Source organism: Equus caballus, chromosome 5 (assembly GCF_041296265.1).
Source record: "Equus caballus isolate H_3958 breed thoroughbred chromosome 5, TB-T2T, whole genome shotgun sequence".
NCBI classification, from domain to species: domain Eukaryota; kingdom Metazoa; phylum Chordata; class Mammalia; order Perissodactyla; family Equidae; genus Equus; species Equus caballus.
Window position 1 is genome coordinate 60775856 of NC_091688.1, and position 26021 is coordinate 60801876.

General features: G+C 36.7%; 1 protein-coding gene across 6 annotated transcripts in view; it reads right to left on the reverse strand.

Annotated features, from left to right (window-relative positions):
- Window positions 1-443: 443 nt before the first annotated feature.
- LRIG2 (leucine rich repeats and immunoglobulin like domains 2) overlaps window positions 444-26021 on the reverse strand; it is a 60385-nt gene continuing 34807 nt past the window's right edge. For 3 of the 6 annotated variants that reach the window (XM_070268486.1, XM_070268489.1, XM_070268490.1), the window contains 17 exons: window positions 24247-24312; window positions 22648-22722; window positions 22354-22488; window positions 21709-21852; window positions 21440-21583; window positions 20783-20926; window positions 20435-20578; window positions 17849-17929; window positions 17055-17126; window positions 16848-16916; window positions 15640-15803; window positions 13651-13971; window positions 12403-12684; window positions 10497-10946; window positions 9712-9840; window positions 7797-8087; window positions 444-5807 (listed from right to left, as the gene is read on the reverse strand). In XM_070268486.1, coding sequence (XP_070124587.1) covers window positions 5575-5807; window positions 7797-8087; window positions 9712-9840; window positions 10497-10946; window positions 12403-12684; window positions 13651-13971; window positions 15640-15803; window positions 16848-16916; window positions 17055-17126; window positions 17849-17929; window positions 20435-20578; window positions 20783-20926; window positions 21440-21583; window positions 21709-21852; window positions 22354-22488; window positions 22648-22722; window positions 24247-24312 — 2944 coding nt within the window. In that variant the 3' untranslated portion in view covers window positions 444-5574. Of the gene's footprint in view, window positions 5808-7796; window positions 8088-9711; window positions 9862-10496; window positions 10947-12402; window positions 12685-13650; window positions 13972-15639; window positions 15804-16847; window positions 16917-17054; window positions 17127-17848; window positions 17930-20434; window positions 20579-20782; window positions 20927-21439; window positions 21584-21708; window positions 21853-22353; window positions 22489-22647; window positions 22723-24246; window positions 24313-26021 lie in introns of all 6 variants that reach the window. The other 3 variants (XM_001495327.7, XM_070268487.1, XM_070268488.1) reach the window with 1 other exon arrangement.

A 26021-nucleotide genomic window follows, 5' to 3' on the forward strand; every position in this document is an offset into this window, starting at 1 on the left:
CCCAGCCTTCAAAGAGCTGACAGTCTCAAAAGAAACAGCCCCTAACACGGTGCAGTATGGAAGCTGACTGGAATACGGCCATTCTTCAGATATTTTGTTAACCCAAAGTTTACCAATTAGAATATGCTGCCTTCAAATTCTTCCCTGTGCAGAAAGCACTCTTATTTTCGAATGAACTGTTAAGTATATTTGTTTCCATCCTGCCAGGACACCAGGAGGAAGGAAGCAGGAGAGCACACAGTGCCAGCCCTTGAGCAGCTCACAGCTGCAAGGCGTGGCCAGTGGCAGGCTCAAGGCAGAATGTGACTCCAACACGGCAGGAACCAGAGGAGGGCAACTCTTCCCCATTTTAACTTGTACAGCTATTTGGAGACCCTCTCAAAAAGATTACGATCTTAAAAAATGCACTATTTCACTCCTGTACTTTAGGCAAGACCAGAAAATCATAATGTATTTTAGCTTTATTGAAGACATATTACAGCAGACAAACAAATAGGACAAACACATGCTTTATAAAATAAACATTTTCATGTTTGAGAAAATATAAATAAATACTAGGAAAGGGCCACACTGAACAACTTGGCTTAGTACTCTCTTTAGGTGTATCTGTACCAGGGCTGCTAGATGGACATCATCTGATAGGGGAAGAAAGGGAGAACAGTGGGGAAAACAGGGTAGAAACTGTCTCTAGTAATCAAGGGCCATTTTAAGCAGCCAAGAGATATTCCAAGAGCACTTGACACCTCATGATCAATTTCTCTTTCAAGACTGTTACAGTTGATATAAGGTCACTGTACTCCTGGCATCTGAAAACCAGGCTCACATGGAGCTGCTTCTTCACCTGCACCCCCTAAGAAACACTCAACACAGCCTTGAGGGAGCAGGTCCAAATATTACTCTTACACACACACCCCCTAACATTACACACACACAGCCGAATATTACACACACACAAACACACACCCCCACTACTCACAAAACCTTCAGATGAGTTGTGGACTTTCTGGTGTTTTGTGAAGAGCAACTTGTAATATATTTCTTAATTCAGAACTTTGTTATTTTTGTCAACAAACCAGGCAGTTGTCCAAAGTATAAAGAAAGAAAATTAAGGCTAACTGATGCTGCTTTAGATTATATTACTCCAAACAAAAAAGTTCCAAGTTAGAAGAAGCAGGAGGGCAAAACATCTGCCAAACTGAACTGGGAAAGAGACCATGTAATAGAAAAATAAAACATTACTTGCAGGTTGCCAAAAAATCTTAGCTCAGCCTTCTAAGGTCCAACTATTTCACAATTACCTCAGTCATCGCATCAAGAAGCAAAATAAAAAATGGAGGATGTAGCATAAAATGACAGCAAATTTACCTCTCTGTTGCTCCATTACCCTTCTGGCATTTCTGGGGGTATTAAAATGATTTTTTCTAATCATTTTAGGCCATAACACACTTGGATAAAATATTGGATATAAAACTGAACATCACAATTCCAACCTCATTCCAAATGGAGTTCCAGGGGTAAGAAGAAACAGGAATATAAATTAAACAAAGAGTAAAAGGGAGGGTTATAATACATTACAGGCTTTTAAAATTTTTACCATGGTAATGGCAATTGTGTTAGTAACTAGTTATAGATTTCCTCAGAAGAATAAGCCCAGAGCTTCATGTTTTCAGCCATTAACACAGATCAGGCCCCTTTTATCAAACAAACACCAAAACTACTTAATTTTTAAAAGTTCTAAAGTGCTCTACACTTCCTATATATAAAGGATTCTGAAGGACAAAGTTTTAAGACTGTCAGACTGCTTCTTGAGACTTCCAATGATAACTGAAAGAGACCTTAAAGTTATCTTGCCCATATTCCACCTCAATGCAAAAATTTCTTCAGTGCTATTAACACACCATTATTTAGTTTCTGCATTTACTTTTCCCATGGAAGGCTGATCATTCCAATTGTCAGACAGATCTAATTGTTAGAGTTAGTTTATATAGATTTATTAGCAAGTATATACTGCATCTCCCTGTAACTTCTACCCCAGTGATATGACCCCTGTCCTCTGGAATAAAAAGAGTGAATCTAATCCTTATTTCACATGCAACCCTTTAAGTAACTAAAGACTTTTATCATACCTCCCTTTTCTTAGGAAAATGGCTAACAGATTCTAAGTTGCTTGACATCTTAATGCTCCTTTTACAACCTCCCAATGGGCAATGTAAAGGTAACTATTTTTAAACATGAAAGTTACCTTACAGAAAAATATACATTTAAAGCATTCTGAGATGGCACATTAGAGGGAACTGCACATTGGGCTAGGTTTCTGATATTTTCTATTCTACAGAGTAACTTGCATACTAGGGAAAGCACTTTAGACGCTGCTGAGTGACAGAAAGCCAACAGCTCAAGGGTAGACCCTGTGCTAGTAAGGCTTGGAGTTCAAGGAAAAGGTTATTTCTTCTACCAGGCAGACTTGAAGAATCCGTCTAAGAGGAGCACAAACAAATTAACAGAGTTTATGTATCCCTAATGATGTGAAATGGTAACCGGGAGGGGACAGAGAATATTTCTCTCAGCATTTTAGTTTGCCTTTCTTTGCAACATCCCTGATTGAAGGGACAGGAGGCAGACATTACACTGTTGGGAAGAAACACTGATGAGAATCCTGCTTATGGGAGAGGGTTAAATCGCTGCTTGGTCAAAAACATATGCAATAATGAAAAGCATCAGGAATTCCTTCTCCTAAGATTAGAATTTGTTAAATTTATTACTATATTTTTAAGGCCAGGGGTAGGCTATTCACATTTAAACAAATTCCTGATGAGTTTGGGGGGATAGTTTTTTAGTTATTTAGGCAAGCTAGCAATATCTGGGAGGGCATCTCAACCATCCAAGTTGACATAATAGAGAAGCTGGCCATGCAGGAGACCAGACTCTGACACCACTGGCAGGAGATCGCCCACAGCTGCAGCAAAGAGGCAGCACTCATATACTGTAAGTTTTCTAGAGCGCTGCTTCACAGCCTGTTTTTGTCTCTCACATGTGACAGCTGACATTCACTCACAGCCTACCTCTAACTCCCCCTTTTTCATTCAAGAAAGTTTCTCAGAATTTGAGTGAGAGTACCATAATTATAGGGATAACCTTGAATACATTAGAAACATAAGTGAGTCACAAACTAGTTACAAATTAGCTGTGGCACACCTCTCAGCTGATTCTGACACACTGGTGTGCTGTAACACTAGCATTCAGACCTGCTGTTCTGGAGAGCAATGGGTGATTTTCAATTGAGTCAAGATTCTTTATGTTTACTGATACCATTTAGCAGAATATTTCTTCCCCTCATGAGTATTTCTTATACCATTACTCCTGCTGTAGAGGAAATAAATCTGGCTCAAGTCAGAGCAAGCAGCATCATTCCTGTTCTATTCTCACACACATTTGATGAAAGCAGCTTTTTATTAGAATAGCATAATCCTCTTTGGTTCCTGGAGGGATCACAGATTCATAGAATGTTACAGTTGGAAAGGGCTTTAAAGCATCTAGAAAAATGCCCTCATTTCATAAATGAGAAAATCAGGCTGAGAAGTAAAAGGATTTGCCCTTGATAACACAACCAGTAAGCAGGAAAGCTAGGAACTAAATTAATCAGGTCCCTTGATTCTAAGTCAGTCCAGTACAAATCACACTACAATCTAGTAAGTAAAAAGAGAAATCACAAATTGAAGGGATAGGAAAATAGTGATATTTAAGAAGGTCAAAGTGAAAATGAACAGAGGCTAACAATTTAAAAAGGAAAAAGAGGGGTTGGCGCAGTGGTGTAGTGGTTCAGTTCATGTGTTCCGCCTTAGCGGCCCAGGGTTCATGGGTTCAGATCCTGGGCACAGACTTTACACCGCTCATCAAGCCATGTTGTGGCAGTGTCCCACATACAAAAAAATAGAGGAAGACTAGCACAAATGCTAGCTTAGGGACAATCTTGCTCACCAAAAAATAAAAAACCAAGAAGAAAAAGAAAAGGCATGGTGGTACAAAACAGACAAAGAAGTGCTGCTGCCTATGGGAGAAAATTTAGGATTGAAAACTAGTATCAAATTCAGCTAATTTTCCTGAAAAAAGCTAAGGAATTAGGTGGGTTTAGAACCCTTGAAATGCACAATGACTTAGAAATAGATATTTTCATTTAAGTGATGGAAGTTATCTAGTAACTAACTAGCACTTACTAGATTTAGAAGACAGAATGTGAAAGCCTATGTAAGGAAATCCAAAAGCACGAAGAAAGAAGAACTTCAGTCCATTACATTCCATTAGAGTGTTAAGTCCTTTGTTTACTCAAGGCTTTTTGCTATCAGAAATTGGAGAAAAGTTTTTGGCTTAAATAATCACTTGTACAAAACAAGGACTACTCCAAAGCTTCATAGTATAAGAATTTCTGCACATTCTTCCACTCCCCAAAGCACTCTTCCCTTCTTAAGATATACTGTGCATTGGTGGAAGAGATATTACAAAAAACAAACAGAAAAGACACAATCTTTGGTTCACTCGTCAACTAAGTACTTTGCTGAAAGAAGACACTCCCCAAACAAGTTTTCCTCTATCTAGTTGTATATGGCTATGACTAGACTGCTAGGCTTTTAAAAGAGCTATTTTATGCTAGAAAGGTGGTATCAGCTGGCACTTGTAAGCAGATGGCAAACGATTAGATGTACGAACCTTTGGGTATGAAGAAAGTGGTTAATTACACCAAGATTGTGTTTCTGTGTACGCAATCACTAGGTACCCTGCCTCTATACACATACTTCTTAACAAATACGTTTTTAAAAGTTAAAAGTCTTTAGATCTCACTAAACCAAGTTATACAAAATCTGTCTGTGGTCTGAGAAGCTGCTGTCAGTGTTACAACTGGATTATTACATATAATTTTGGCATATCAAAAATATTTACATATTACATTGCAGCCAACACATAAAGTCAACGAATACAAAAATTATTTATAAATGCACATATATTTACAATGAGATGCCTGGTCAACAGGGACCAAAAAAAAAAAGATTCACAAGAATACAAAACCCCTTGGCCTGGTAACAGTTGGTCAACCTTGGGATTCTTGTCAAAGACCTTGAATATCAAAGCCCCGGTCTTAACTATATGCTTAAAACCAGCGAAGAATCCCAGGCACACTTCCTAGAAGGTTCCCAAGTTACTTTTGTTCCTAGGAAGGCAAAATAGAACAGTGATGTCTTCTCAGGATCATTCAGCGGGTTGAGACAATCAGACTCTTCCTAATAGGCAGTGCACACCTGGGCATTTTGCCGTGGAACCCACAGGAAGCACGTCTGTCCTGTATCTTCCTGTGCCCATGCTGCACATTTTTTATTTGATATACTCATTTCTGTCAGCCGTTACCCTTCTTCATCAGATATAAGCCCAAACAAATGCCTGGCCCACCCTGGTGTGGTCAGATGTAATTGCAGACAAAGAGTAAAGCACATGCTGACTTGGGGGTTTCTGCTGAACTCTGAGGTAGTAAATATAAAATTACTTAACTTGAGTCTTTGCCCAGATTTCATCCTGGAGTAAGTTTCATGTGCCCTCACTACCGTCTTGAACGTTCTGAGTCCTACTAAAATCAAAAGCGTGGTCATGTAACCTGTGACAGGGCATGGGGGAAGGAGAACAGTCTGGATCTGGATCACTCTCTGCCAGGCCCTCATTTCGAGGGAGTTGTGGTGACTCAAGGACTGGCTGCTGGGAAAAGGGAGCATGAGGCAGGCTTAATTCTTTGCTTATGTTCCACAGAGGCCGCTGCAGTATTTCTGAGAATGACAGACAAGATTATCAGTGACAAATGGAAGTTCACAATTAATTTTCTAAAACTTAATTTTCTTTTACCCAGATCCTCAAAGAAATAAAGATGCCCAATATTCCTGAATAAGGATGCTGAGCTCAAACGTATACTTCCCATCTTCTTAGCAACAACCAAAAAAAGAAAACAAAAACTGGATCCATCGTCTTTCAAACCCTTCTACTCAACAAACTTAACCAATTATTTACTGAAACCATGTTACATATCATCTACTTTCACCTATTCTTAGTGATTCTGCTGCAACAAAAATTGACAAATAAACCTCTTTAGACACATGGAAAAAAGTCTAAAAGAGACTTAATAGTATCCATATTGTAATGAAAGTTGCATGACACAGATAAAAAAGATTAATTCAATGTAGCCAATACATTTCTAAACAATTAAATGCTTATGTTTAAAAAATTGTTTTAAAAATCATTCCTCTCCAGCTTCTAGCATGCCAATAATTCTAACAACAAAATAATAACCAAAAGCAGTAATTTTAAATCAGATTATCTGTACTTTGGTTTCCCAAATCTGCATTCTCATTCTCCTGATTTACTTCAGTGATGAGGTGTTTCCTCAAAGATCCTTCACTGAAAGTTATATTAACTTCATGGGGATGTATTCTAGAAAAAGCTAACCAACCATTCTGGAAACAGACACTCAGAAATAAAAATAAAACCCATGTGAAAACTAAGCTGGAACAGGGCTTCTCAAGCTTTAAAATGCAAACAACCTAGGGATCTTGTTAAAATACAGACTCTGGTTGATTAAGTCTGGAGTGGGACCCACGATCTACATTTCTATCAAGCTCCTAGGTAATGCTGATGCTGACAGACCACACTTTGAGTAGCAGGGAGCTAGAGAACCTTAGTTAAGGATGACCAATGCACCAAAAAGCCCTCAATTGATGATTTCCTCCCTTACAGGCCAGATTAACAATTAAGATAGCCTGAAGGTTAGGAAAAAGATGCACACCACATTTGGGGTTCTACTTAAAGTTCTTTTGTATGTAACCTTTCTAGGACATGGGAAAATGGATTTAGTGTTGGTGCATTTTTTTCATGGACACTGAATGTAAAGACAAGAGATTACTGAATAACAGTATATTTTTCTCTGACCTGGACCCTCTTTAGAAATCTTTAGTCGGTCTCTTAATTAAGAACAACAGAGCACATTTTAAAAGCCCCATGTCAGATCATTTACTCCTGCTAGAACCACCCCTGGAAGACTGCTCTATGAACCCGCGGTTCTCACCCCACTCTATTTCCAGTGCTCTTCCATTTCAGGCTGACAGGAGGGGAATAGCTGATGAAAAGCCTGGATGGACAGGAAGACATACTCAGTAGTGCCCTTCATGGTCTAGAAAGTTTTGTTTTGTTTTACTGACTGAGTTGCTGTCAAATGCCTCATCTGCACAATATAAACGTGTACTTCTTTTCCTGGGCCATGTGGGACCAAGGACACTACCCCAAAACTGCTTTCCCACTTACGGCCCTGACCTTAACACCTCACAGATGAGAGCAAACCCCTGCCAAGCAATACTGACATTCAATATTTAAACCTTCTTAAGTAAAAGCCTTCACCAGATTATGCCCAAAATTATATTCTTAGCATTATGAATCTCCATTATTTAAATAAATATGGAAGGAAAATTGTTAACACCCACATGAAACTTTTTTAAAGCTTTTTCTATATGGCTTGTGAATTTTTAAAAGTGTGAGCTTATTATTCCCACAAAGGCCATTTTCATTCTACACATACAGACTTCTTTGTAACTCTAATCTCTAAAAATCTCTGGCTCTAGCTTATATCAGTTTACAGTAGATAATTACTCCTTTATACCATCTGGTTTGCCTCCCACCAAATGAGAGTGTTACCTATATAGCAGAAGGAAAAATCATGTACATAAAAGTGAAAACAAAACAAAATAAACAAAAAACACTGTGCCCTTTACCACTGCTCATCTGTGAGGATGAAAGTTTCTTGTCATTTATCCTCTCATGGTTGGTGGGAAAGGCAGACATCTCTCCATCTGCTGACGATACCAGGCTTTCCAGGGTCGTAGCATCTTGGGGAGGATATGTCAAATATGTCTCTTTGGGCATCTGGACCATGAGGCTGGACAGCGTCTGATCTAGAACATCCTCCTCGGCAATATAGGTGTACGGACAGTATTCTCGAGTCCTGGAGTAGATGTTGGCATTGTCATAACAATCTGAGCAGATAACCCGGGTACCAGTGCCACCTAATGACAACATGGGAAAGAAGCCAAACATCCTTCAGTTTAGGAATCAGCTTTGCTAATCCTGTTTTCTTCAACAGCTGTCATCATTGTCATCATAGCTGGCATTTATTCAACACCCACTTTACAAACTAGGTGAAGTTTCAAGGTCTTTCTGTGAATTAACTAATTTAATCCTCACACTATCCCTATGAAGTAGGTAATATTATCCCCACTTTACAGATAGGGTAACTAACTACAACACAGAGAAGTTAACTTGCCCGAAGATATACTGCCAGAGTAGAGAGCAGAAATTTGATCTCACTCACAGACAATGGCTCCAGGGCCCAGGCTCTTGAATACTACATGAAACCATCCCTGTCAAACCTGGATAAGGTCATGCTCAAATCAAGGGAGCCAAGATAAGGCTGGCACTCTGCTACAAGACACATGTTTGGCTTAAGTAAACTAAAGCAGAGAACAAGGAGTTATGATGACTTCACTTCACAAAAGCCCATTTTACCTTTGAGAGTCAAGAGGTTAAGCAACATCAATTACTAAAAGTACCCCTAGAGAAAGCCTCTGGCAGTCAAGCGTCCTGTCTGACAAACGTGTGTTTGGCAGAAGTAAAGGTTTAATAATGAGCTCCTTGGACTGCTCTATACTTTGAAAACTGAATGATGAAAGAGAGGAAAAAGTGTGAGAAGTAGAGTGAGCGACATTCATAATCAAGCAAAAGAATGTTAGAACTGGAAGAGACCTAGAAGTAATTTAGTTTAACCCAGAAAGCAGTGTTATTTCCAACAAATTTCTAAGAGTAGAGTCTTTTGAGTATTCTTTTAAGAGTTAGAAATACCCTCTTTTCCATGGAAAGCCAAAATAAAATCCAATTTATCAATTAAGTAGAGAAGTTCTGTTGATAGCCCCAAAAAAATTTCTGTAGAGATTCCTTTGTATGGTACTTGATGTACTACACAGATTTTTTTGAAAGGATCTGTGAGAATCTTGAGAGGAGTCCTTCATAAAATATTGTTTATTTTAAAAATGAGGAAATTAAAGCTCAGATCTTAAGTAACTTGTTCATGATCACATAGCTGGAAAGAGGAACTAGGAATCAAATCCAGTTCTTCTGTCCCTTAATTCACCTCCCTGTGGAAAGAATGGAGTGGGGAAGAGAAGCAGTGTTGAGAAGTAGAGTTCATCTAATTAGGGCACATTTTATCTCTCTCTGATGTTCTCCAATATATGCTGAGAATCATGATTGCCCTTTAAGCTTGAGTGAATATCTACCTGTCAGCAAGAGCAACAAACCTCCCCTGGATATGGCCTGAAGGGTGCTCATGACTGAAAAGGATAAAAGACACCTGAAAAGAGTTTCTAAAGCATCTCCTTCCTAGGATATTTTCATTTGAGAGCCTCTGCTACATACTCCAATCCCTTGTTTAAGGATGTGTTTCCCCTTTCTGTCACACGATTTTCATCTCTGTGAAGACTATGGCCAATTTTCACCCTATTTTGCTTGGGGCCAAATGTTCTCACGGAGTATCTTACTTTAAAATATTGCTTCAGGTTAACAGGGAAAACTATACACTGAAAAATAAACTCAATAGGGTAAGCTGAAATTGTGAACATATAGAAGAGTCATTACCATCAACGCCTTTGTGTAAATATCCGTTGGCAGGAGGCATAAGTTGCTGATGACTGCCTGCCTCAGAGTTGCTGTAGCCTTCCTGCGGCTCAGACAGTGTTCCTTGGGATGACAAGTAGCTGGGAATGTCTGCAGGCAGATTAAGCTCCTCTGTAAAAGAGACATCTGTAACTCTCGAATAAAGTTAGGTAATTTAAGTCAACACTCAGAAGACTATTTTGCAAATGTGTTCCACTTTGATACTTTTGGCCAGGAAAATGTTATGTACCCAGGTACTCAATGGCTCTCAGAACTTTCCCCTAAAACTATTTCTCACCAGAATTCTTCTCAAAGCTTCATTTAAAAAATATTACCAAAAGAAACAAAACCTAAAGTCTGAAATCTTATCCACAGACACACTTTCACAATCTGTCTGGCTGGACATCTTCTCTTGCAGGATTTCAGGGTGAGGGGCATGAAAGACTGATCTCACTCACTAGGGCTCCACTCTTGCCTATAAGGAAATTACAACGGAAATTAGCCATAAACATTAATGAAAACAGATGCACCGGTAATGTGCTTATAAGAGCAAAGTTTTGGGGGAAAGGTCTACAAATTCTTCAAATTATTTATCAAAGAGATTCCATTTTATCAAGGGAGTACGACATTTTTACAGAAAAACTCTTCTTTCTACCACACATAAGGTAAAATATCAAAGTTCCTTAGTTTTTCCTATTTTACAATAAATCCTATACTACATCCCTGATTCAAGTACAAGCCACACGTGTTAAATGGGTACCACTCACCTGTGTTTGTGATACTATAGTCTTCATTTTTCCTTCTCATGTGGTAAATAACAATGACCCAGATCAAAGAGGTGCCCACAACACAGCAGACTACAACAATGATGACAATGCCAACTGTGGTCCAGCCATCATCTTCATGCCCAATGCTACTTTGGGAAGAGTCACAATTAGGGGATGAAATGACATTTAGGTAAATGTGACCACGTTCTGTCCCAAGGGTGTTAGACATAATACAAGTATATTTCCCAGCATCTTCTAGCCCAGCATCTACAATGATGAGAAGCTGATTGGCTGCAGCAAAGAAGTGCCGTTCTGTCACCAGCAGTGGTCCATCATCTTTGGTCCAATTGAGGCGAGGGGCAGGACTCCCTCCAGCTATGCACTGTAATACTGCAGTTTCACCTCGGGTTACTGTCTTGTCCTCCAGAGGTCTAATAAATGAGGGTGTCTCTAACAGAAAGATATATAAAAAAAAATCACATTTAGCAATTTTATTCCTTAAGTCCTAATGAATTAGACTAATGAGGTTATGATGGAATAAGCACTTTCATATACTCATGGGAAGATTAGAAGTTAATGTTTCAGAAAAGCAAAAGCCTCAAAAAATCTAAATCTTATCTCAGTAATTCCACCTTGGGCAAGCTATCCTAAGCAAGGAATTCAAAGATTTATACACAAAGATGGTTATTATGAAATTAGTTGTAATTTCAAAAAAGAAAAGGAAAAAATCTAGCAGGAAAATGATTAAGTAAATTATAATACAGTCACATGACATTTTATGAAGACTTAACGACAGGATAACCCTTGTGATACAATATTAAGTGGAAAAAAGTAGGTATACATAATTACATAAAAATGAGTATAAAAAAAAGTAGGGAACCAAGGCCAGCCCAGTGGTGCAGTGGTTAAGTTCACACGTTCCGCTTCAGTAGCCTAGGTTTCGCCGGTTCAGATCCCAGGTGCAGACCTATGTACCACTTATCAAACCATGCTGTGGCAGGTAACCTACACATAAAATAGAGGAAGATGGGCACAGATGTTAGCTCAGGGCCAATCTTTCTCAGCAAAAAAGAAGAGGATTGGCAGCAGCTGTTAGCTCAGGGCTAATCTTCCTCAAAAAAAAAAGGGGGGGCAGGGAATACGCCAAGACTCATATGTTTGAGGGACTTCCTCTCCTTTTTTCTAATTTTCTGCGTATCCTAAATTCATAGAATGACCTTATTTTTCTGATTATACAAGTAAATAACACAAATCAACAAATTTTTTTAAAACCATAACCTCTAGGGGAATAGAGAACTAGAAAACAGAATTTGCCTTGGATTTGAGTTCCATGAAGAAAAGTATTCTCATAAGAAAAATACAGGCCTATCAGGGGAAATCTTTAGAGAAAAAACATTTTACCAGAGCAGAGAATTAAGAGGAGCACACCAGAAGAAAAACAGGAAATCTAACCAGAAGACAGGTCATTTTTTTGTACTAAACTTTTTTTTAAATGTACTAGGAGGGAAAACAGTTAAATTGTTTCAAGTTTCTCTGTGAAACTGTATGTGAAGTAGTATAAAACAGCTGCAAACTCACTTCTGAATAGCAGATAAAACAAATATATGAAGCAGAAACCTTACAAAGGGAGATATATCAGGATAAAGTGATAAAGGAATTTGAATTTTCAATTCATGCAATAAAGAACTCTAATTCTGCCCTCAGCATTTCCCCAAGTTTCAGTTATCTGATCCACTAATATCCTAGGCTGATATAACCCCAAATAAATTGGCAAAATAAGGTGACAAAGATGTAAGAATCACAACTGAAATCTCAAACTTAGACTTTTCTTGCCATTAAGATCAAGAGCAAATCCCTAATAAAAAGGCTCCTATGAAAGCAGGGACCCACAGAGCAGTAAACGTACCTAACACTGTTAGGGAGGCATTTGCTGAGAGGCCTCCTGCTATATTTTGTGCCATGCAGCTATAGATTCCCATGTCTTCTATTTTCACATTTGCAATGAAGAAGACATCATCTTCAGGCATGACATGCATGCGTCTTTCTCGAGCTGCAGGGAAGTCAGTACCACCATCCTTCTGCCAGGAAATCTGAGGTGCAGGGTGCCCCTCTGCAGCACATTCTAATCTGGCCATGGCACCAGTGCGAATAGTTAGATCCATTGGCGTTTTCAGAAAAGATGGCATTTCTGTTCCAAAAAAGATGACCAAGAAGTGGTGGGTGGGGAAAAAAGAAAAAATATATATAAATACACACACACACACACACACATACACAGGAGAATCTGCTAGGCAAAATACCAACTGTTTTAATGCTCCATTTCTTTGAGAAGACGTTCTCGGGACTGATAGTAAATACAACTTCAGAGGCCATCTTTTCTCTCAGAACCTCAGAGCATTTGGAGTACAGCGCTGACTAACTCTTCTAGAATGGCATCACACACCTACCCGATCTCCCTGATGGGAAAAGGGAAAGCAGAAACCCACAAACCTTTCTGAATTCCATATTTTAGGAGCTGTTATTTACTATGACTCCCTCACTTAAGAGACTAAACAGTGCTTCCCAAACTAACATCTACAAAACTGTCAAGGCAACTGCATGATAAAAAAAAAAAAAATGTATGCCTTCAAAAACCTCATAAAACAACAAGGAAACAAGATATAAGTATATCTTTTGGTTGCACAAAGCCTAAAATGGTATAGTTATTCAATCTGATAGGTGATAGATAAATCAAGCTATTTTGAAGAAGTTTTTTTACAGCCACAGTAAAGAAGAGCATCAATTTCAAAAATGATGCTGTGTGACTACATGTAGATGATGATAATGATCACTGGACCCAGAAATGTCCTAAAAACTTCCAGTTATTAGAAGGTCCTATGAACAGTGTTCAGGAATAAATTTCATAGTTTTCGAAAGCAGCTTATCTCCTGGGGCCACGGAATTCACTTTTACCCCTTGACCAAAGACCAATTAGGGACAGTAAGTGGGCTAATTGGCAATCCAGTCTATACATTATCACAACCCTAAACACAAAAACAGTTAAGATCCTCCCTCAAACATCAAATTTGGCCTAATTTTCTTGGCCAAGTGGTTCAAAAATTGAACGTGATAAATCCTTCTAACTACAAAATCATCAGGGAGCATAACTCCTTACCATTCACAGTCAGTTTGGCTTTATGAGAATAATTAGAACCGAAGTGATTAGTAACAATGCACTGGTATTTTCCTTCATCTGTGAAATTCACATTGAAAAGATGTAAGACACTAGTATACTCCAGAGCTTCTCCAGCTTGCTGCTGATAACGAACAAAATTCTCAATATCGGCATCATACAAGATTTCACTGTCTTTGCGCCACACAGTGGACATGGGTGAATCGCTGCTGCTCACTGCAGTGCACGTCAGAGTCACATTCATGCCTCTTAGAGCCACTGTAGTTTCAGGATGTGTTCTTATCTGTGGCTTCAGAAAATCATCTAAGTGGAAAAAATGGGGCAGGAACAGAGTCAGTTATTTATATTTGCTACTACAGATTCAATTTTTTAAAAATCATGTAACATTGTGTTGCCTATTATGACTGAAAGAGACTATAGAGCTAGAATCTAATTCCCTTGTTTAAAGATGAGGAAATGAGGCCCAGAAGGGTCAAATGACTTGCTCAAAGACATCTAAGTCAGCAGGTGAGCCTGGACTGGAACCCAGGTTGTCTGCCTTCAGGGTTTAGCACTCTTTCCACTATCCCTTACTGTCACTTGTGCTTAGAATGCACTTCTGAAGCAGTACCAGTTACTTGGAAGAAAGAAAAACCTCTATCAGAATGAAGACAGGTTCTAATCCTATTACCCCGTGTGTGTGTGTGTGTGTGTTTATATACGTTACATATATATACATGTATATAATACCGGTTATCCTTTCCATGCCAACATAGAAAACGGGGATTATGAACTTACATTTTACAGGGAATATCTATTAATAAAACATATTATTTGAAACTACTTTCTATGTGCATAATTTCACCTAAAATAGTGAAAAATTCCAAACATGTCAAACATCTAACTAAAGATTGGCTTAGGACTGGCTAACAGATTTATAAATAATATATTATTAGACTGATTCACAGAAGCAGGTGTATGAATTCCTTACCTGTATCTTCACTGGATAACATTTCACTGTGCCATAAAAGTGATAAGTGAAAAAAGGATAAAATATACACTATGTTTACATTTAAAACTAAGTAAAGTCAGAAGAGAATTCATGGCAATGTAAGCAAAATTTAAGTGTTGTTAGATTCTTTGTTTTCTTCTTTAAAATGTGTAAAAACAACATAAATATGTTGTGGGCCTGAACTTCCAAGTGTCCCAAGCATCTTTAAGTAAAGGACATTGTGGAAACAGACCTGGCAATATACAGCTATCTAAATGATCAGACATACTAGTGATATGCAACACAGACCCACTGTTCTAAAAGTTCCACCATGTAAAGCTAAGAATGAGTTATTCTACTTTAAAGGAAATTTAAATGTAAAGAAAAAATTTTCAAGTTGAGAGAGAACAATAGATATATGCTTGAAATTATAAGTAAATGCTCTAATCAAGATAACTTGTCTATGACTGTCCCCCTTACCCTCCAAAAAACTCCAAACCCCTACCACTTAAAACAGAAACCATACAAAACTGGTACATTCATACACTGCTGGTGACAACATAAACTAGTGCTATCTTTTTTAGAAAATACCTGGTAGCACTTTTCAAGATCTACTAAAAAAATTAAAATTATACTTTTGAATGAATTCATGTAAAAAAAATCATACTTTTTGATTCAGGAATCTTACTATTGGATATTTATTCTAAGATTAACAATCCTCCTAAAAGGGAAAGGCCTAGATTCATAAAGATGCTACTATACTGACTTTAAAAATGATCACTTAAGAACACAGAAGAAAAAAACCGCTTATGACATTATTAAGTTAAAGAACATGAAATTTAACCTACAACTACAAAAATATAAAAATGTTGGAGAAGAACAGAGAGAAACAGAAATAGATATGCTGGTGGGAAAGCATTCTGCTTTAATTTTTTTTTTTTAATTCTGTTATTACGATAGTGTTATTATAATGTACAGAATTTCAAAACAAAAATACAAACCACAGACAAAATCTTTCAGATCCACATTCAGGATGCTTTGCCCTGCTAGCCATTCAGGGTGTGCACAGCTTACATTCACAGAATGTTGAAAGTTATTATCAACCAGCCACTGAAGCAACCACTTCAAATGGCAGTCACAGAGCAAAGTGCTTGTGTTCAGAATCCTGCAGAAAGAAAAAAGAAAGACCCCTTCACTTTTCATTCTAAGTTTCTTCAGCATTAAAATCTTACTACATACCTATGCATTTCTCTCGCCAAAATGTTTAACTTGAATCTAACCATGAGAAAACAAATTCAGACTATCAGCCTCAATTCCTCAAATATGTCAGTGTCTTTCACACTAAAAAACGAGTGAGGGTGACAAGGGCAAGCGCCCCATTTTAGATTAAAGGAGACTCAAGAGCCATTACAACCAAATACAAGTGCGACTCTTGATGGGAAAAAAATATCTACAAAGGACATTTTTTGACATTGGGGAAATTTGACTATGGACTGGATAATTAGATAATATTATTTGATCAATGTTCATTTCCTTGGGTGTGATGACAGTGCTGTGGTTATGTAGGAATATGTACTTATTCTTAGGAAATACATGTTGAGATATTTAGGAGTGAAGTGTCATGATGTCTGCAACTTTCAAAACGCAAAGCAAAATAATAGTGTGTGTATATATATGCATGTGTGTGTGTGTGTGTGTGTGTGTGTGTGTTTGGAGAGGCAGGGAGGGAGAGAAAGAGGAAGGAAAGAAAGCAAGGAAGGAGGGAGGGAGGGAGAAAAATAATTTTTCAAAAAGCTAACAATTGCTGAATTTAGGTAAAGAGTAAATGGATGTTCATTGTACATTCCTTTAAATTTTTGAGGTTTAAAATTTTTCCCAGAAAAGTTTGGGTAAAAGCTTACTAAATATAATGGAGCATAGACACATCTTTGTTGTGGAGAGGACATAATTATTTTCAAATTATTTCACCAAGAATGAAAACGCTTCAGCCATGTGGTAATGTGAACTGCAACTTAAACTTAGAACCACTGAAAAATTATTTGTGCTCTATAATAGGCTTATAAAATATATCTGAAAACTCAGTGTTTTCTTTTAATGACCCTTAAATGAACCGTATGCTTCTGGAAACATTTGGGTCACATCATCACACTTTAAGCACAACAAGCATGGATGATAATCTAATTAGTGGCAGAAAAGACAAGTTACGTACAGTTCTTTCAAGTGAGTCTGAGAAAAAGCATTTTCTTGGATAGATATTATAGCATTGTTGTTCAAATCTCTGAAATGAAGAGAAATGAAACATTAACAGTCACCATTTCTATAATTAAGTTATCTTAACACTTTAAATGGTCATGAAAACCTCTACTAATAGCAAAGATTATTTATATACCGAGCAAAGTGTATGCAAAATACTTACAGATGCTCCAGGGATTCAAGACCAATGAATGCTTTCTTTGTAATTGACTTAATCTGATTTCCTTGTAAGATTCTGAAATACAAACAGATCTTTCTAATAAAGCTCTTCACTAAACAAAATTACATTCATTAAATTAAACATTTACCTACAAAAGGTGAAAATAAGCTTAACATGCATTTGTAAGAAATTTGCAAACCTTTATTATTAACCAATGCAAAGCACAGAATGAAGGTTTCTATTAAGATGCTGGAGCTCAGTGAAGTACCTGTAAACAACCATCCTGACCACTGATACACTCGGTAGTTTTCACGTGACAAACTGGATTTTATTTCCAGTTTTTCCCTTCTTAGCAAAAGATCATCAGGTCAAAGAAATTCAGACAAGTGTGAAGGCTTGCAGAAATTCTCTTAGGAGAAGATCTAAGATCTTACTTGAGAGAATACTCTCTTGCTAGATAAATTACCCATAAATCTCATATGATTAAACAGATTACTAGTTCAACTGCGGTTTCTCAGCGCACCTCTTTCACTTGAATAGAAATTCTCGTTCCACAAATAATTTCTCTATAAGTGCCCACAGGAATGTTCTTTCAACAGAAAGTGCCCCCGACAAAAAACAAAAGTAAAACACCGCAAAAAACAAACAAATAATGACAACAAAGCTTCTCCCTTTAGTGGATGAGCCAGAAGGCTCAGACTTGTTAGCCATAGCAAGTGGACATAATCCAATCACACTTATAATTGGTTCCTGAAAATATACATTTGTAGACATACATAAATATTATAAATACATACAATTTAGTGAGACTTGTGAGTCCAGCAAAGACTTCACTAGCATCTTCTATGGCCCATGAAATTTCATTGTTTCTTAAGTTTCTACAAAAATGTCAGGGAAAGACAGCTTATGTTAGTCAACATGACCACTATACCATGGGTATCAACCTGGCACAGCAATGTCAAGATGCACATGCTAATTTTGATTCTTATTTTATCACTTATTTATGATGAAGACAACTCTCCTTTTCAAAGAATATCTGCAATAAGCATGTAAGAACTGATTCTCACGAGCTAAGATTTAAGCTGGCCTTGGTAACTAAATCAAGCAATCTGTTAAGAGTATTAATCTTCCTATCTAACAGCCCCTAATTGTGTTAGCATATTAAAAATTATAGTCAGTGTCCTGAAAAAGCAAGATGATTTCAAGATGCAGGGGATATGGCTTACAAATATGATTTCAGCCTAAGGGGATTTCTAGGTGACCCAAGCCTTCCCCTGGGCTCTTAAATCTAAGATGGCTGACAAAGAGTAATGTCAATACAGAGCTTCACAGCTTGACAGCAATTAAACACGCCCCCTGGGAAGCAAAAATAATATATCTATGTGCTAGAGTGATCATTCTGGTTTCTTTAAAAGGAAAAGTATGGATCTTTTAAAATCCACTGTTCCATTCTCAGAGGAAACGCAACTGCACCATACCACGTTGTGAGGTTAAGAAATACCAGTTAGGGGTGGGGGAGGGTAAAAGGGGTAAAAGGGCACAATTGTACAGTGATAAATGGCAACTAGACTTTTGGTAATGAACAGGATGCAGTCTACACAGAAGTCTAAATATAATGATGCACACCTGAAATTTATTATAAACCAATGTTGCCTCAATAAAAAAATTTAAAAAAATTGTTTTAAACATATTCATTTAAATAAGGTAGTATTACGTCCTAATATTGCTGATGTTAAAATTTTATAGCCAAGTTTCCATCATTTTGTAGATATCTTTTAGTATGTAATTATTTTAAATATAGCCTATTATTAAAAAAGAAAAGAAATTACAGTAAGGAGATAGGAGATCACTCTTCCTATTTAGCTGTATCTTTACTTGAAGTAAAAACCTAATAAAACTCATTTTATTTTGCTAAGGTATTAACACTGAAACAACTGATGGCTCAATTCTTGAGCACTTCCCCCTCTCCTCCACAGCATAACATAAACAGAACTCAGCTCACCAAAGTGAGTAAGAAGTATTATCCACTCTGGCAAGAGCATTGGGCTAAAGCCAAAATTTCTCAGATCTTATCCTAATTCTGCCTTAACTATCTCTGTGGCATTAGATAATCATTTACTACTGCAATTACTTTCCTAAACTTCAATATTAAAAGTAACAATCAGTGGTAAACTGAAAGAACCTGTTTGCCATCCCGTGACTTGCCAAAAGGCTGCAGGTGCATCTGATGTAAGTTAATGAGTTGGCACTGATCTAGTTTCACCTCTGATAATGTAAAGGGGGGGAAGGAACTCTGAATTTATAAGGCAAAATCTGAAGGAAGACTACCTCATTAAGTTAAAAAAAGATCAAATGCACGTTTGTGCATGTATATACATCTTCACAAAATTATCATGCTTTCTTCCTCATTGATGGTTAGGTCGCAAAGTTGGGAGCTGGGCTCTTTTCTGAGACCATTTTATCAATTCTGAACTCAATGGCCAGAAAGTCCCTTCTTCAGGAAACTTAACAATCCACAAATTCTACTAATTACTCTTTTTCTCTTATTCTGCTCTATGTTTGAGATTATTTCATTAAAATACCTCATCATACAATTATATTCTATGATCAGGGTAAAATATTAAACTTACAGAACCATGGAATTTTAGGACTGAAATTGCCTTTAGCAATCATCTAATCCTCTTCACTGGACAAAGAGACAAAGAAAATGACACCCAGGAAAAGCTAAGTGGTTTTGTTCATGTCAGTATGGTAAAAAGCACATGAGCTTCAGTATCAAACAAACCTGGGTTCTAATCTTGGCCCAAACATTTACAAGCTATGTGACTTTAAACAAATCATTTTAATTTCTCTGAACCTCATCCTCCTGATACGGAAAAAAGCAACAATATCCTAGTATTCTGAAAGCAGCTGGCACATATCAGATCATTAATAAATGTTAATTTTTTCTGTCCAAAGTTATGCAGCAAATTAGTAACAGTGAACAGGTCTCCTGCCAGAGCTGCTCCCTGTACACATCCTGCATCCTTTTGAACGAGAAGTAGTAGTGCTGGTACACCACTGGTAGTTCAAGGTTAGAGGAACAAGAAAATGTGCATTCCTAACACTAGCAACTATATTTTATTGCACTGTAACTGGCACAATAAGAGATGCTTTATTGTTTGGTTATTAACTCAGAATTAAAGTAGAAGGTGAACTGGCTAGAGATAAGTATGATTTATGTATGGGGATAGAGACAAATAAAGCTATCTTGTCCTGAGACACAACATAGAAGAACCACAAAATATTAAAATACATAAATTTGCAGATTGATTAGTTGTTTTAATTTATTTGCTTTATTGCTTTAAAAAAATTAGCAAAAAAAAAAGGACAAACATACTTACAGTGTCTGAAGATGGGAAAGAAACCTAAAGACACCATCAGCAATGTGAGTGACTCTGTTGTCCCCTAAATTCAATCTCTCCAGTAGGCTCAGACCCACAAAAGCAGATTCATCCAGGCGGGTCAACTGGTTATAGGACAAATCACTGAAAACAGAAAACATGCAAGGTAAGGAATGCATTGGATTTTAGTTCAATTGTCAAACTTTTATTCCATTTATATGATAAATTTAGAGCTTTCAATAAAGTTCTAATAAAGAGGGATGGAATATCTCATTACTGGCCATGGGACGATTTATCCCAACCTGCTCTAAGCTCACAGCCTCCACTGAAATGCCATCCAACACTTACAGTTCGGACAGTCTCTGGCAGAACTCCCATGCATCAGGGCTGATTCTTTCAACAGCATTCTGGCTCACATAGAGCTGTTGTAACATTCGCAAGCCATACAACCACCCCTTGTTCACTTCTGTAAGGTTATTATGCTCCAGATCTCTGCAGAATTAGAGAAAGAGAAGAGAAAATATGTTTCAGAATAAGGCACTGCAATGAGAAGACTCCAAAAATGTTCATTAAGTCTTGCTCAGAGAGGCATATATCTTTGTTCAACCCAAATGAACGAACAAATTCTATTCAATAAATATTGTTATCTTACTTAAGAGTTACTGCTAGAAGGTAGTAAGACTGTCTAAAATATCAGATCTATAAAATCAACACACCAAGAGTTATGGTATGCCTGTTCTAGATAAATTCTGATAATTTTCATCAGCCAAAACACTAAGGGAACATAAACTTTTTAAATAAAATATTTGTTAAGAATGACGACAAAAATATCAGTTAGATAACAAAGCCAAAAGAGATTTGTGTACACTTATTTCACATCAGAGATGGGAGAAAGAATCAATGTACTTTGGGATAATTAAAGCAATAATCCTAGCGATATGGCACTGAAAAGTCCCAGTCCGATTCCTTTCCTAACAATCTCCAATTCTAGTTGATAGTACTTACAATTCTTCCATGTTATCCAAGCCAAAAAAAGCTCCATCCTTAAGTTTGCTAATTCCATTCCGCTGCATTTTCAAAGATCTTAAGGAGTCAAGCCCTTGGAATGTTAGACCTTCCACAACTTTAATCCTGTTTCTTTTAAGCTCCCTTTAACAAAAATAGTTTTACAGTCAGAAAATTGCTTTGCTGATTTCCTCTAATAATAATTAAAAAGAAAAAGACACTGTAAGAAAAAAATGATCTTCTTATAATCCACTTATTTAGTTACTCACAAGAATTGGAGGTGAGGTAGCTTGAAGATCTTGGGTGGAATCATGCTAATTCTGTTCCGGTTTAACTTTACCACTAATAAGGAACTCGATAAATTATCAAAGCAACCAGCCTCCAAGACGGTTATCCTGTTATTACTCAAATTCCTAAAATGAACAAGGTAACAACAACAATGAGCCCCAGCTCTACCACTTAAAACTGTATACGACTTTACAAATCATTTAACTGGTCTGTTTCTTCAACTACAAAATAAGGACAATACCTACTTCATTTGGGTTGAAACAGTGTGTCAATATGCTTTTGGAAACTGTGAAAACTCTGGCACATGCTAATTACCATCGTTATATAGGGTAAGCTGCTGTTTAACAAATCACTCCTATTTACCTTTTACAAAACCTTTAGTAAAAAGCAATCCAGAATTAAATCTCAAAAGTTACCCTGGATACTTAACAATATTTTCTGACAATAGTCCACTCTTTCTTTAAGGGGAGGAAAAAACCAACAATCCAAAAAAACTAAAAAACTGACCCTAGGCTTCTTTCACATAAGCATATCAAAATCACAATAAATAGACATTTCTGGAAAGTATCAATGAATAATAAACATGTACTTTAAAGTAAATCTAGCTTAAACTTTATTTCACTTACAGGTATTTAAGTTGCATTCGAGGAAATGAAGATGTCTTGATTTCCGATATTATATTTGAGCTGAGATCTAAGCTCTCGAGAGCAGAGTAAAACTGGAATGTCTCTGAATTTATTTCTGGGATTATATTATGGACTCTACAAAACAAAAATTATATTGAAGCTATTGCCAGTGATCTACCCGAGGCCACAAGGTTGTCAAATAATTAAGATCAATAATTAATAAGTGTACCTAAAACAAAAAGACAGTGTAGTATTTATAATTTAAGTAAAAGATCTAAAATCTTATTTACTTACAATGAGAGTAGAGTAATATTAGAAGTTGACTCTCCAAAATATGGGATTTCTGTTAGCTCATTATAATTCATTTTCCTAGGTAGGGGGACAAACGGATTTAAAAGTTTAGTGAGGGAAATGTTACCTCTTGAGTTCTGGTTTCTTGCTAACACATTCTTTAGGATAGGTGCTAAATTTGAAAAAAGCCTATGATTCAGAATGAGTTAAGACTAAATGTAGTATAGTTAGTAAAAATTAGAGATTTTAATAAGAAATGTTTTTTCATTGTGTAGATCTACAATTTTTATCAAAATTAGAAAGGTTAGGAAATATTTTGCACATTAAATATTTTTAATCCCAGCAAAAGGTTCTCTGAAGAGTTACATTTATGACAGTTAATTTGAGTCTTTCTTAAACAAAGAAGAAATAATTAACCCATCATATCTCTTTATATGTATATTTATAATACATAATAAATTAATTACATAAATTTTTAAAAGGTGTGCAATCACACACACACACACATTTTTTCAAAGCTAAGCGAAGTTGGGGAGGGTTGCTTGAGACCACAGATGAAATTAACTTGCCCACCTAGAGATGAAACCTACGATTGATTTTACAGATGACATGAGATGTCACCATCTAATTCTAGCAGCTCTTTAAATGGATTGTCTCAAATGTCTTAGTAGCTAATCTAATACAATCACATTTCATTAACCTGGTTTTCAATCACCGAACAATCTCAACAATCTAGAATACAGAAAAGAAACCAGAAGTAAATGGCCTCTAAACAAGTCCATGAAATAAAGCTCATGTACTTCCCATGGAAGCATTTTTGGGGCTTTCCTCAGTGCCTACTCTCAGCTAATAAGCTTGTCACTTTACTGAGTCCAAAGCAGATCAGAAGTAGCCAATGTGGGGCAGGAGAGAATGCAGAGACAACGAGAGCATGAAGAAGGAGCCCCTGTCAGCAAGAAATTAAAAAGAAAAGTAAATCTCAGGGTTCTGGGGGTGTTCACTGTAGAGGCAAACAGGCCTATATATCTCAACAGTTGTGTCTCTGGGAACATCACAATGTAATAACTGACAAATAATAAAATTTTAGAAAATTCCCTCCAAAAAGTACATAATAATACATCTCCATATTAAATGAAAAACTTCACTGAGGTGAAAAATTGAATTATATTAACCACCACATTCGTGATATCAAAAATACTGTATTTCATATAAATCCTTAGACATGATGCTTCCATCTTAGATAAGTCAAGACATAAAAAAAGTTTACACAGCAGAGTTTCACTGGCTGAAACTTTGGCAAAAAACAGAACATATTCACTCTGAAGAGGGGAAAAATCTTTACTTTTGGCCCCAAGGAGGTAGAACAGTATGTCTACATGGTTTGCAATTTGAAATCACCAACCCAATGGCACAATGCCCAAAGAGTCTACGATAGCAACAAAGTCAAAGATAACAGTTAAGGTTTACACACAACATCTTTTAATTAAAAAAATTTTTCCCTTCAATTTTTTGACATTTCTAGACTGAACATCCTCAAATTCGTAACTCATCAAATCACCTCAAGGAATTTAGTGTAAATTTAAATAAATAAAAATAACTTACACTTCTTGTAATGTTTGAGATTCCAAGCTGATGTTCCAGGTAGACAACCGATTATGACTCAAGTCCCTAATGGAAGACAAGAGATCATTCTTAGTTTAGTATTGGAAAGGGAACTTAAAAAAACAACTAAACAAACAGAGGAATACTAGAAGTCCTATCAAATGTGAATTTGTGTAGTATAGACAAAAAGAAGAAATGTTTATAAAGGACAAATAAAAATTTATCTAGAATTCAAAATAGCTATTTTACTTTTTCATTTTTATGAGGTTCTTTTTACTAACTAGGGAACACATTCACATGGTTCAATAATCAAAAAGTATACAAGGATATACATTAGTAAGTCTCCCACCCTTGTCTCCAGCCATCCAGTTTTGCTCTGCAACAGTAATAAAAATGTACCATTACCTGTGCAGTGTGCCAGGTATTTTATGCATGTACCAGCAAATTTTTACACAAATGGTAGAATAATTTACACATTATTTTTCCCCTTGCTTTTTTCACTTAACAATACATCTTATAGGTCATTCCATAGCAGTATTATAAAGAGTTTCTTCATTCCTTTTAGTGATATCACTCTTTATTATAATGTACTATACTTCATACATTTTTAAAAGAAATATACACTTTTTAAAGTAATATAATATAAAGTACTATATACTTTTAAAAGTAACATCCACTTTACATAATATATATTACATAATATTGTAATACACCCTACACTTTAGCTGTAGATAAACTTGTAGATTTCAAAAGTCAAGACAGTGAGCTTCTGTATCAGAAGTAGGGTTGGCCACATCCTTGATAGTGATGTGGTCTTCCTAAAAAAAAGCAATCTAGCTTCAGGGAAGGGAAATTAATCTCACTCCAAATTATGTTAATGATGATGACGATGACAGTAGTGGCAGCTAACATTTATTAAGTGTCAGGCACTCTTTTATGCACTTTATACCTATTAACTGCCTGAATCCACACAACAACCTTATGCGGTGGGTGAATACTTTTACAATCCTCACTCTCCTGATACAGAAACAGAGAAATTAATAATTTGTCAAGCCAATATCAAACAGCTAATAAGTGAAGAAGCCACAAACGTGAAATTCCATCTCACTTCTAGCAAGTAGTTTATTAGATATAGCAGAGATTTCACTGAAATTAGTCATGAGTCTAAATATTTAAATAGGCTTAAAAAATTCACCTTGATGCTTCTTGGCATCTTTACAAGGCTGAGGTGGAATCCAGCCCACACAAGCTGTCTGCCCAAGAGATGTATTATACATTACAATATGGCTAGCAATAGGGACACATGAGAGCAACATTACAGATCACTTTATCTCACTGTGCCACTACAGGCAGTTGACAGATGCATGCGGGTTTGAACGATGTCTCTATCACAGCAGAACGATTTGTTCTCAGCCAGATTCATGTCTGTCCATCTGTAAAACCTAGCCACCTGCATTTAAGAGCTTAATTCACACTATAACATAACTAAGGCTAAATCAAACCATCATTTTTCCACAAGAGTTCTAAAACCTTTATTCTAAGATATCTGGCACTAGGTATCAACTCAAGGATATTCATGAATAAAGGGTGTGTTGGGAAATGTAAGAGAGAAAAATACAAATTCGCTTCACACAAAAATCTTATATTCAGGGGCCAGCCCCGTGGCCAAGTGGTTAAGTTCACGCGCTCCGCTGCAGGTGGCCCAGTGTTTCGTCGGTTTGAATCCTGGGCAAGGACATGGTACCGCTCGTCAAGCCATGCTGAGGCGGCGTCCC